Source organism: Danio rerio, chromosome 24 (assembly GCF_052040795.2).
Source record: "Danio rerio strain M-AB ecotype USA chromosome 24, GRCz13ab, whole genome shotgun sequence".
NCBI lineage: Eukaryota > Metazoa > Chordata > Actinopteri > Cypriniformes > Danionidae > Danio > Danio rerio.
The window spans coordinates 2,774,463-2,787,500 of record NC_141044.1 but is presented as its reverse complement, the minus strand read 5'-3'; the positions used below and the strand labels follow the sequence as shown (position 1 = coordinate 2,787,500).

At 38.5% G+C, this 13,038-nt stretch overlaps 2 protein-coding genes across 3 annotated transcripts in view; one reads left to right on the top strand and one right to left on the bottom strand.

Annotated features, from left to right (window-relative positions):
* The window catches only part of lyrm4b (LYR motif containing 4), a 154,530-nt gene extending 152,723 nt beyond the window's left edge, over nucleotides 1-1,807 (bottom strand). The window contains 1 exon segment of the mRNA NM_001386617.2: nucleotides 1,708-1,807. Coding sequence (NP_001373546.1) covers nucleotides 1,708-1,793 — 86 coding nt within the window. The 5' untranslated portion in view covers nucleotides 1,794-1,807.
* The window catches only part of fars2 (phenylalanyl-tRNA synthetase 2, mitochondrial), a 182,658-nt gene continuing 171,418 nt past the window's right edge, over nucleotides 1,799-13,038 (top strand). The window contains 1 exon segment of one of the 2 annotated variants that reach the window (NM_001105594.1): nucleotides 1,799-2,059. The gene's annotated coding sequence lies outside the window, so the exon portion shown is untranslated. 2 annotated transcript variants of the gene reach the window in all.

Below are 13,038 nucleotides of genomic sequence, written 5' to 3'. Positions count from 1 at the left end.
ACATAATATATGTATGTGTGTTGTGTATAATTAATATGTATATATCACTACAACGTTTGACAACGTACAACGAAGGTTGCTAGTTTGAGTCTCGGCTGGGTCAGTTGGCATTTCTGTGTGGAGTTTGCATGTTCTCCCCGTATTCGCGTGAGTTTCCTCCGGGTGCTCCGGTTTCCCCACAGCCCAAACACATGTGCTATAGGGGAATTGAATAAACTAAATTGGCCGTAGTGTATAAGTGTGTGTGTGAGAAAGAGTGTGAATGGGTTTTTCCCAGTACTAGGTTGCAGCTGGAACAGCATCCACTGCGTAAAACATATGCTGGATTAGTTGGTGGTTTATTCCGCTGTGGCGACCCCAGATTAATAAAGAGACTAAATCTCAGTGTAAGCCTCGCTTAAGCCAAAGGAAAATGACTGAATGAATGATGAATGTATAATTTGTATTAATTAACATATTTAAAAAACAAAACCCAAAACGGCAAAAGAAATTATGCCAACTATTAATATCACTGCATTTATTAGACATAAACATACTATAATTAATATGGCATTTATTTTAATAGTACATCACTTTACAAATTCATATATCAGTGTGTATTTGAATAAAGTGTTTATTTATTTTATTTTATTTTATAAACTATTGTACAATTTCCAGCGGCGCGGTGGTGCAGTGGTTAGCACTGTCACCTCACAGCAAGAAGGTTGCTGGTTTGAGCCTCCGCTGGGTCAGCTGGCATTTGTGTGGAGTTTGCATGTTCTCTCCGTGTTGGCGTGGGTTTCCTCCGGGTGCTCAGGTTTCCCCCACAGTCCAAACACATGCGCTATAGGTGAATTCATTCATTCATTTATTCATTCATTTTCTTTTCGGCTTAGTCCCTTTATTAATCCAGGGTCACCACAGCGGAATGAACCGCCAACTTATCCAGCTTGTTTTTACGCAGCGGATGCCCTTTCAGCTGGAACCCATCTCTGAGAAAAAAATTTGGGGTCCAAAGACCAAATGAGCGATGAGATTCGAACCCACAGGTGCAGAGCACAATGGATTAGCAGCCCATTGCTAACATAGCCAACCCCTGACTTCATTCATTCATTTTCTTTTTGGCTTAGTCCCTTTATTAATACAGGGTCGCCACAGCGGAATGAACTGCCAACTTATCCTGCACGTTTCATGCAGCGAATGCCCTTCCAGCCGCAACCCATCTCTGGGAAAGCTATAGGTGAACTGGGTACGTGCTTAATTGGCCATACTGTGTGTTTGTGAATGAGTGTGTATGGGTGTTTCCCAGTACTGGGTTGCAGCTGGAGTATCCACTGAGTAAAACGTGCAGGAATAGTTGGCGGTTAATTCCGCAGTGGTGAACCCTGATTAATGAAGGGACTAAGCTGAAAATAAAATGAATGGATGTACACTTTCTTCCAAACCTCATAACAAAAACACTTCCCTGTATGTCATGTGCAGATAATGAAACTAGTCAAAAATAAAAATAAAGAAAACATGTCTTATATTCAGACCCCGAATAACACATAGAAAACGCGTTCAAATTAAACTATTTTAATATCACTCATAATGTGAACTGACTCAGTTTGCCTCACAGCTCACAGGAGTCTCAAAACACCTGACAGTAAATCACGGAGACTGTCGCGTCAATGACACGAGCTCGTGCAACTGATAAATACATCTATATTCACACACGTTTACATTTACCTGTAATTATAAGAAGGGAATTTCTTGCTCTCCTTCAGAAGCAGCCTGTAGACTGACAGTACATGTTCTCTGCTGGACGCTGCCATGTTGGAAACAAAGCTGTCAGTTCAGCGCAAGGACCCAAAACAACTGCGAGAGGCGCGCCTGAATGCACGCATACGCGCTGTAGAATTAAAATATGCAAGAAAGGCTGATTTCCGAGGTTAAGTAATAACCTGTCATTTATGAAGCAGCTATAATTAATAAAGTACACATGTTGTATCTTAATCAAAATGCGCTATGAGATGTTAGGATTTTATTGATCAGGCAGATCAGCGGTCGTCTCAAAAACAGCACGCGCGTCCTGACAGAGGTGAGTGAATGGCTGTTCAGTAGTTTTAATAGATTTGCACACGTTTATTCTGCGTTTGCCTATTGAGGAATGAGATTTAATGTCGAGGTGATGATTATGTGGCGCTTGTGATTTGAATGGCTCGTCGTTTTAAGTGATTAAATATGAGTTTTAGTTTTAATTGCAGGCTAGCTAACTTAGATTGAGGTAAAGTTGGTTTATATTCACACATTCAGACTTTCTCCATAATAATATAATTTCATAAAAATATTCATTGCCAATTCTAGATAGTGAAGCATTTCAGCAGCAAGTGACTCAAAGTACAACGTTCTCCAGTCAATTAAATAGTGCTAATGTTGCTTTCAAGTCATACTTACATGTTGTTGTATGTCACAGGTTGACACTGAACGAATGTGCGAATGTAAAACCAGCTTTACCTCAATCTAACTTAGAGCTTGATCAAACTTGAATGTTCAGAACACAAATGGGCATTAAATGTTGTCTATATTGGTCATCATTCTGTTATAATACATTTCTGACTCTACAACTTGAGTTTATTAGGTGTGACCTTCCATTAGTTGTTAATTTCATGGTTTATGATTTATTTGGTTGCTGCTGATTACACCACTATGTTGTGTGGAGTCAGTAAGTCTAGTGGTTCTCAAACTTTTTTCACAAAATAGCACCTCAGAAAAAAAAAAACTTCTCTCCAAGTACCACCATAATGAGCAGTATTGAAATACAATAGCGTAGTAGGCATAATTAAGCAGCTATAGCACTGCACGGTTCAAAAACGAGGCAGATTAATTCCTATTATTATGAATATTTATTATTATCAGCCACTTTGAAACATTATAAATACTTTGAACATGAACACTGCACTGTGCTTACAAGTGGGGGCGACACGGTGGCGCAGTAGGTAGTGCTGTCGCCTCTGAGCAAGAAGGCCGCTGGTTCGAGCCTCGGCTAAGTCAGTTGGCGTTTCTGTGTGGAGTTTGCATGTTCTCCCTGCGTTCGCGTGGGTTTCCACCGGGTGGCTCCGGTTTCCCCTACAGTTCAAAGAAATGCAGTACAGGTGAATTGGGTAGGCTAAATTGTCCTGCTTGACCATTTTCTGCTGTTTATTGTTCCTAGTTCTTTCTCCTATAGGCGACTTAATCGGAAGTTCTAAAACAATTGCAAAAACAAGCGCACTTCCGCATTTTAAAATAAGGTCAGAAGCGATTATCTTTAGTCTGTGGGAGAAACTGGAGCACCCGAAGGAAACCCACGCCAACACAGGGAAAACATGCAAACTCTTGCTGTGAGGGCACAGTGAGGCACTGAGCCACCGTGTCGCCTATAATTTAAATTTAATCAATAAATATATATAATATATATATATACATGCTTTTTTTGTTGTTGTTGTTGTTGTTGTTTGTTGTTTTTGTTAACGGCGATGTTATTATAAAAGTAATGTAGTCATGCTGTCCTCTATTTGTTATTGCTATTATTACAAAATAAATTATTGTTATTCATAAGAATGTTTTGCTTCATAAAAATGCTGCACTGACAAAAAATATGATTGATCTACATAAATCAAGTCAAGTTAAACAAGCAAGATTTGTTCATGTAAGTAGTCAAACATTTACATTTTAAACACATTTTCATCCCACAAATTTAAATAGACATTCTGCATAGAAAATAAAAAAGACAAGCAGTTTTGCCCCTCTCTCTCTCTCTCTCTCTCTCTCTCTCTCTCTCTCTCTCTCTCTCTCTCTCTCTCTCTTTATATATATATATATATATGCTCTGGCATTACATTTCCAAATAACCTTCAATAAAAAGTAGCTAAGTAATTGATTCATTAATTGCTTACATGCTCCAATTAACATATTCATGATGACGTTCTCACATCATCATTTCCACCATTTCAATTTATTTTGTTTTTTAATAGTCTTTTCCTATTTTAATTCCTTCAAGTTCCAAAAAATTGTTCTCATTTCTGTATTTTTGTTTTTTTTGTCAGACACATTACAATCTGCTGCTCTGCACTGCTAAAATCTGCTGATAAAAAAAACGTGCGATTAAAGGATTGTACAAGTTAAACACAGCGGCTGAGCATCGATTCCAGCATTACTGTATTATAAGGAGAGAACTGAGAAAATGCTACTAATGACAGAATGACTGCCTTATTTTGTTTGGTTTTTACACACACACGCACACACACACACACACGCAGACAGATCCTCAAAAATTGGCAGATTTATTTCCGTATTCCCAAAATAGCTCTTTGTTGCAAAACATTAAGAAAAGTCACAGAAGCTGTGAGAAAGTCAGTGAATTTGGTGGCATAATGCCCAAACTGGCAACACCGGCCGCTGCTATTGCCAGCTATTTAAATGTTATCATTTATTGACAGAATCTGCAAAAACTGAGCAGCAGTCACGAGTTTAAAGGGTTAGTTCACCCAAAAATGAAGATTACCTCATCACCTACACCCGATTCACACGGGGATTCAGGATCAACGTTTCCCATTCACTTTGAAGTACTGACATCAAGCTTTGCCGAACTGAATTGTGGATTCGTTGGCGGCACTTCAATGGCATTGCGTGCTGTAGAAATTGGGTATTTCTCATCTTTTTAAGCCAATCACATCACTTTATGCAAATACTCTAGCTCAGACAGTAGCCGATTGCAGATGAATTCCATTGGCTGGCCTCGTGTGAGTCAGGCGTTACTCTTTCGCAAGTGGTTTGAAATCCTACTGAGTTCCTTTCTTCTGTTGAACACAAAAAGAAGATGTTTAGAAAAATGCTGGTTGCTGGCACCCACCAACTTCCATGGTATGAAACAAATATACTGTATATATACTGTATACTATTCAAGTCAATAAGTGCCATCAACCAGCATTCTACAAAACATCTTCTGTTGTGTTCAGTGGATGAACGGAACTGATTTTTGCGTGAACCATCATCATCGTTTGTAAAATCATGGTCACAGGGTTTAGATGTGATTTAGATTTGATTCTGCTCTGCACTTGTGTTGTGCGTTCTATCTTAATGCTGACAGTGGCTTTCATTATACCTCCTTCCACTGTTGTTTCATGCTAAAACCAATGTTAATTAGATTCAGCTACTTCCTCTTGAAGAGCTTTGAGCATTTCATAAGAAAGCCATCAAATTAGGCATGCATTTGGCTGCAGACCTGAAAGCAGGTTAAGATTGAGAATAAAGTGTCTGCTGGATCTTCCAGTAAAGTCCACATTGCCTGTGAAACGCTGGCTCAGGGAATCATATGCTGCGAAGAGTGGATGTTTGAAGAGCGCTGTGCTAAAATTAAAGTGTGAAGTAAGTCACATCTCCAATGAATGTCAATGCGAGGTGGTAAAATCTTTGAGTCACTGCCGGATATGTTATGAGAGGTTATGTTATGACTGTCATACATCAGTGAAATTCATGTGTTTTGTATTTGTGTTGAACATGTGTGTATTGTTGTAAAATGAGCTGTAAAGCTTTGCTGAATTAAGACACTGATGACTGTTGGTGCATTTCAATACTTTTATATGAGTCAATGTCTAGTTAGTGTGTCCTCGCAGGGCTGTAAAAACAGTGTTGGTGACAAAATCAGATGCTATGGTTTTCTCAGCTATGGTAGTATGGCTCATGAAATGCTTAATGGAGAATTTTAGAGAAACTGAAATGACTAAAAAGTTTAGATGGTGAGATTGAGTATTTTGTAGAGCTGTGGTGAGAAATCGATCTTTCTAAAGTTCTTTCTAAAGTGCAATCTTAATTCACTGTTGAATAAATTCTAAGCGTAGTTTTTAACACTAGATGGCACTCTAGGCTAATTTTTTTTGACTGGAGACGGAGCTCTTTTTAGCAGCAGATGTCGCTCTAGGCTAGTTCATGACAGCAGATGGTGCTCTAGGCTAGTTTTTAACAGGAGATGTCGCTCTAGGCTAGTTTTTAACAACAGATGTCACTCTAGGCTAGTTCATAACAGCAGACGGTGCTCTAGGTTAGTTTTTAACAGCAGATGGTGCTCTAGGCTACTGTTTAACAGCAGATGGCGCTCTAGGTTAGTTTTTAACAGCAGACGGCGCTCTAGGCTAATGTTTTTTTCAACAGAAGTTACTCTAGGCTAGTTTTCAACAGCAGATGGCGCTCTAGGCTTGTTTTTAACAGCAGACAGAGCTCTTTTTAAAAGCAGATGGTGCTCTAGGCTAGTTTTAATAGCAGACAGAGCTCTTTTTAACAGCAGATGACACTCTAGGCTAGTTTTAAAAAGCAGATAACACTCTAGGCTAGTTTATAACAGCAGATGGCGCTCTAGGCTTGTTTTTAAAGCAGATGGCGCTCTAGGCTAGTTTTTAACAGTAGATGGCGCTCTAGGCTAGCTTTAAAAAGCAGATGACACTCTAGGCTAGTTCATAACAGCAGACGGCGCTCTAGGCTAGTTTTAAAAAGCAGATGACACTCATAGCTAGTTCATAACAGCAGACGGCACTCTAGGCTAGTTTTTAACAGCAGATGGCGCTCTAGGCTAGTTTTTAAAAGCAGATGACACTCATAGCTAGTTCATAACAGCAGACGGCGCTCTAGGCTAGTTTTAAAAAGCAGATGACACTCATAGCTAGTTCATAACAGCAGACGGCACTCTAGGCTAGTTTTTAACAGCAGATGGCGCTCTAGGCTAGTTTTTAAAAGCAGATGGCACTATAGGCTAGTTCATAACTGCAGATGCCACTCTAGGCTAGTTTTTAACAGCAGACGGCGCTCTAGGCTAGTTCATTATAGCAGACGCTACTCTAGGCTAGTTTTTAACAGCAGACGGCGCTCTAGGCTAGTTCATAACAGCAGACGGCGCTCTAGGATAGATTTTAACAGCAGATGGGGCTCTAGGCTAGTTCATAACAGCAGACGGCGCTCTAGGATAGATTTTAACAGCAGATGGTGCTCTAGGCTATTTTTTAACAGCAGACGAAGCTCTTTTTAACAGCAGATGGTACTCAAGGCTAGTTAATAAATATGCTAGAAAATATGCAGTATTGTTGTTGAGTATTGCGATAACGATATTTCGTACGATATAACATTTTCTTAAATTTTTTTTATTTGCTATAGTTTTGAATTAATTATTTATTTAAAATATACAGGTAAAATATGTTCGTCGGATCTAATTAATTCTAATTCTGACAAAAAACAACTGTCAAGGTGCACCCATTTTTGTCTTTAAAACACAATGAATGAATAAAAACCTCAGCGGATATTTTGACTCTGATTGGCTGTTGACTCTTGCCATTAGTGTTTATTTTCAGCTCTGGGTTCACCTTTTAACCGCTCCAGCCAATAGCAGAACAGCAACTAATGGGGAGGTGGGCATAAAGATAGTATTGGCCCTCATCTGATTGGTCTAATTTGGATAAACAACCAATGCATAATATAAATGTAATTGATCACACATGTCTGCAATATGTACTGTTTATAATCACGATAACAATACTTTTGTGATATATTGTGTAGCCCTTCAGTAAATGTCTGTCTTGAGTGAAATATTGATTTAAACATGCTGTGTTTTCATCCATGCTTTCAGTCATTGCGGTCTGTGTTTATTCAGTGATCCACTACACATTCCAGCCAAGGATTCAGCTTGAATTTAGTGCATGAAACTAATGAAAACAGCAGAAGTCAATCATTTATGTTAATTAGGCTGACATGTTTACTGCTCCAAAACATTTCAAATGTTTAACATATCCAAGGTTAGCATACCGTCAGAATCTTATGCCGGCCCATGCCAATTTCCCATAGATAACAAATCAAAGCCGTCAGCATCAGCTTTATGAGAAACACAAGCTGCCGTCCCATCTCGCTCTCCTCTGAGGAACATGTTTCTCTTGGTTTTTCTGTCTCTGATGCTTGAGGAACGGCTCAGTCTTTGACCCGCAGAGATCGATGTTGTGCTCATAACACATGATTGTGGAGAGATGTGGTGCTCAGCGGGGTTGAGGGTTGAAGATGAGCTTGGATATAAAGGGTGTCCGATCCCCTGCGTTATGTGGAGAAGGTCATAGACGTGTCCCGGTTGCAGATGGGATATATAGCTTTGAGTGGAAAGGTCACCAGTAAGCGGTAGGTCAAGGCAACAGACTGTGAAATCATGTCAGCTGTTGGAGTTGATGTCTCAATTTGGAGTCCAATTACCAGAGGGAGGAACGGCAGCTGAAAATGCCCCTCAAAGAATATCTAATGCGTTCATTAACTCGCAATTGAAAGTTTAGGATTCAGAATTGTAAGATGCAAAGTCAGAATGTGACAAACCTACAAGAATTAGTCACAACATTGAAAAATATCAGTTGTAAGATGTAAATTCAGGTAGCAAAAAGGTCGCTGGTTCGAGTCCCGGCTGGGTCAGTTGTAGGGGTTTCACAATTTCGATTTTTAATCGAAATCGATTGAAATTTATGCTTAAAATTTATTAATAGAATCGTCGATGCTGCCACGCCCACATGTCACGTCAGCTTCAATTGCCAAGCGGGAAAATAACAGGCTTGTTGAAGTGCTTGTTAAACTGCAGAAGCAGGAGACCCGTCGACAGAGCTTAAACCCTCTCCTCTTTCAATGAAGTCGCCGGTGTGGAAGCATTTTGGATTTCCAGTAAGTTATGTTGACAACGTTCGTGTTGTCGACAAAAAAAAAACACAGTTTTGCAAGCTCTGCTATGTACGTATTACGTACGGTTCGTCCGATAGACAACACCGGCATCGCGATCCTCCGCCCGCCCCCGTTGCAAATCCGCTCGCGAAAAGTACACACTCAGGCCCTGTTTACACTGTCTTTGTTTTTAAATGGCATTTTAGAACTACAACGATTTGACATCCACAGTGGCGTGTAGCATTTCTGAGCAGCCCTCCTTCCTCTCTGCCTCTGAAAATGCACATCACGTGACCACACACACACAGACGCACTCGCAGCCATGCGCTCGAGACAGCAGGTCCAGGCAGTCAGAGGACTGCTTCAATCTTTCACTCACTTGTACTTAATCATTTTAGCGAACACCTCAGATACTGTTGGCTGGTTCCTGTTGGTTGTGCGTCTTTTTTACCGACGCCATTATAACGACACAGATCACTGCCTATTCACGAGTCCCGCAGAAAAAGTGATTGACAGGTGGTAATTATGTGTGTATCTTGCCTTTATTCATTTACTGTATGATTTGTTTATGGGTAAAACAAAGACCATGCAGGTCAGGTAGTTTAAACAGTAGGCTACAAATGATTAATTGGTCATTAATTAATTAATTATTCATAATCGAAAATCGAATCGAATCGTGCCTTTAGAATCGAAAATGTAATCGAATCGAGGATTTGGAGGATCGTGCCACCCTTAGTCAGTTGCCATTTCTGTGTGGTGTTTGGATGTTCTCCCTGTGTTGGTGTGGGTTTCCTCCTGGTGCTCCAGTTTCCCCCACAGCCTAAACACATGCTCTATAGAGGAATAACCAACCTACGTCACACGTGACGTCACATAAGTTCCTGGTTGTGCATCATTGTTGTGCTGTGCGGTAGGATGCCAAATACAAAAGTACAAAAATAGAAAACGTAACTTTTACTGTACACCACACTGCTTTTAATGCCAACTGCAGACGTCTTTGGCTAAATAGGAGCCAAATGACGTGACAGCCTAATTAAAAGTGCTGGACTCTGCAGTTCTCATTTCAAGTTCAGGCTATACTAAATCACACACATTTAGTCGTTGTTGATTGCAGCAATGATTTCAGCAAAAACAGTTAAACATGGTGAATTAAACTGCGGACACTGAATGCCTAGAGTGAAATGCAGAAATGTACGTTTACATACCCTGCTGTACAGGTGCAGTTCACTGTCAGAGTGCAGTTGTTTTGCTTGTTGATGATGACCCAGGCTTTGTACATCTCTGTCTTCTTTCCTTGACTAGGCAGAACCTCGGTTTTTAGCACTACAAAGTTTTGAATTTGGTAATCATGGAACAATATTTCTTGCACATGACCACACAGAACAACATTGTTGACATCCAAAGACTTGTTGGCCTTTAACTTCCCTCTTGTAAAATCACTTGGAGTTTCAATAAGGTTGTATATTTGGGGTTGGATGCTTGGCCATTGCGTCTTATAAAATATCCATTGTGGGGTGCTATCGCAAATGTACCTGTCAGACAAACGGCGCTTACTTTAACATTAATTTTGCTGAATAACTGTGCTTATCACTGGGTGACGAGCTGTTATAATATGCTGAAAGCATTATTTGAATAATATATATATATAATACGTAATCAATATAACTTATCTCTAATACAAGAACAAACTCTGTACCGCATCGGATGTTATTCCCTCGCTGTAAACGCTAGCGCACCAGGGCTTTTTCTGCAACCTTGCTGCGCGGACATCTTGAATGTTTACAAACATGGTAATTCATCCATAGGTGCATTAAATAAACTAAATTGGCCGTAGTGTATCAATGTGTATTTGAGTGTATATGGGTGTTTCCCAGTACTGGGTTGCAGCTGGAAGGGCATCCACTGCATAAAACATATGCTGAAATAGTTGGTGGTTCATTTGGCTGTGGCGACCTCTGATAAATCAAAGACTAAGCCGAAGGAAAATCAATGAATGAATTAGGGGTGCAACAATATAGACTTCTCATGGCTTGGTTTGGTTTTCGGCTTTGGGGGTCATGGTTTCGGTATTTGATATGTTCAGTACAAAAGCACAAAAATAAAAGAAAGGCAAGCAACACAATAAAATATGGCAAATATAATACTGAAATACACAGTGCTTTTAAGGTTTTTTTTATGTTTCTAATAGTATTTTTTAGTTACATAATCTTAAAAATCGAATCAAATATAACACTGTATATGTGTTTAATCTTATCATTTTAATGCAAAACCAAAAGTTTTGTAGTATCCATATGTGCATTGAACCGTGGAGGTCTTACCAAACAGTTCAATATTATACTGAGTATTACACCATCCCTAGTTGATATGTAAGCTCAAAATTGTAATATGAAAACTAAGGCTGTATGATATTAGGAAAATATGTCAAGAATATTCACTCAAAAAATGCAGTTTGTTCAAAGTACTTATTTAAAATGAGCTGAAACAACACAATCCTTTAAGCTTTTTTGTGACAACTTAATTGTTTTATGTTCAACCCACATAAATTTGTAAAAGCTAATATGTTTACTAAATTCTTTCATACTGTCCCAACACAAATTGATTGTGTGGAACCCAGAAGTTTTTACATTCAACATTAAATCTATTTTTTTTCCCTAAGGATTTTTTTTTCTTTGATAGTTTTTCTTTATAAATTATGTATGTAACAATAAAACTTAAACAAACAGGTAATACTAAATCTAATTCAATCTAAATCTAAATCTAAAAAATAAAACAATGTCAAGGTGCAAACATTTAGACTTGACAACACTGGTTGCGTCCAAAGCATTGCCTACTCAGTAGGTAATGCATTTGAATTTAAATGTACTACTCAGAATTCTCTCACAGGGCATCACGGAATAGCGTAGCGTGCACTTCAGAGTCTTGCCGGAAGTAGTAGGTCATCCAAATACTTCTCGCTGACTGTTTTTCAAATTCTATGAATTCCAACATTCCACTCGGCACATACTGTATGTAATGTTCTATATAGAATGGAAGTATGCGATTTCAGACGCAACCTGTGACAGAAAAGCTCATCTGATATTCTGATTAAGATTAAAACACAGAAATACATAGACAATTCCAAAAGAAAATTACAATGAATAGGTTTAAAACACCACTCATGACACATAAATTATGTAGTTTTTTCGAGATATAAGCTCAAAACTACAATAAGTAGAAAAAGATCTCTGAAACTAAGAATTGTGAGGTATTGGCACACAATTAGAAACGTTACAGTAAAAGTCAGAACTGCAAGATGTAAAGGCAAATTATAAGATATAAACTCAGAACTAAAATAAAGCTATAGTTTTGAGATAAAGGTCATTATGTGTAATATATAAATATCTCAGGAACTGAAAGATATTATGATGTGGTTAGATTGGGATGAAAAAGTCACAAATATCTTTTTTGATAGCGTAATCTTAGGCAGAAATGTGCTTTCATAAAACATTCGAGCATGTAAAAGCAGCACTTTAAAGAGTTTAAAATGTTTTTTTCCAGTAAATGTCAGCTTAGTTTTTGCAATGTTTTGGTGTTTTTGGTAAATATTATTGCAATATTATAAAAAGTAATAGTGTTCGAACACAAAAGTTAAATAAATAGCAGAATAACCAGCCAAGAACAGTCTTATTGGGGACACTTATTCTGGATTGTACCGCTGGCTCTGTTGCATGTTTCTATATTATTTGTTCCAGAGCAAATATTTTTCAGAGGCAGGATCAATATGTTTTTTAATATGTTGGTCCACCAATAGCAAACCATAACCTTCCAACCATCCAATCAGTTCACCATGGGCCAAATCAAGCAGAGGCTGAATCTATTATTTTTGTTTTAGAAGCGTTTCACTTCTATAAATGCCCTTTGTTTTAAATGTGGCATCAATTTTTTAATGTGAAATCATTTTTTTTATATGAATACTCTGAGAACGCATTACTTATCTTTTCAGAACAGCTTTCATTTACATGTACGAGCTCTGAAAGTTTATCAAAAGGTTTCTTTTAGTGATCAGTGCTGTACTTCAAGGCTGTCTTGTTAGATGATGCTTGTTTTCATGTTGATGACATGCAGTTTTCATTGTAGATGTTGTGGAGATCCAGACAGCTTGTTAGTGTTTTGTTTCTGCTTTTTGTCGAACTGGTGTGTCATTCTTTCCACACAACAGACTGCTGATATCATCTGGAAACTGAGGAGAGTCTTGCTCTTTGTTCAGTTGAAAAATTCTCAATTGATCTCTTTCTTAAAAACGAACAAGTCTTCTTTAGGATAGTTGAGGTCGTCTTCTCTTTGTTTCTGCCTGCATTTTGTTGCATTTGTGAGTGTTTTTCATTAGTG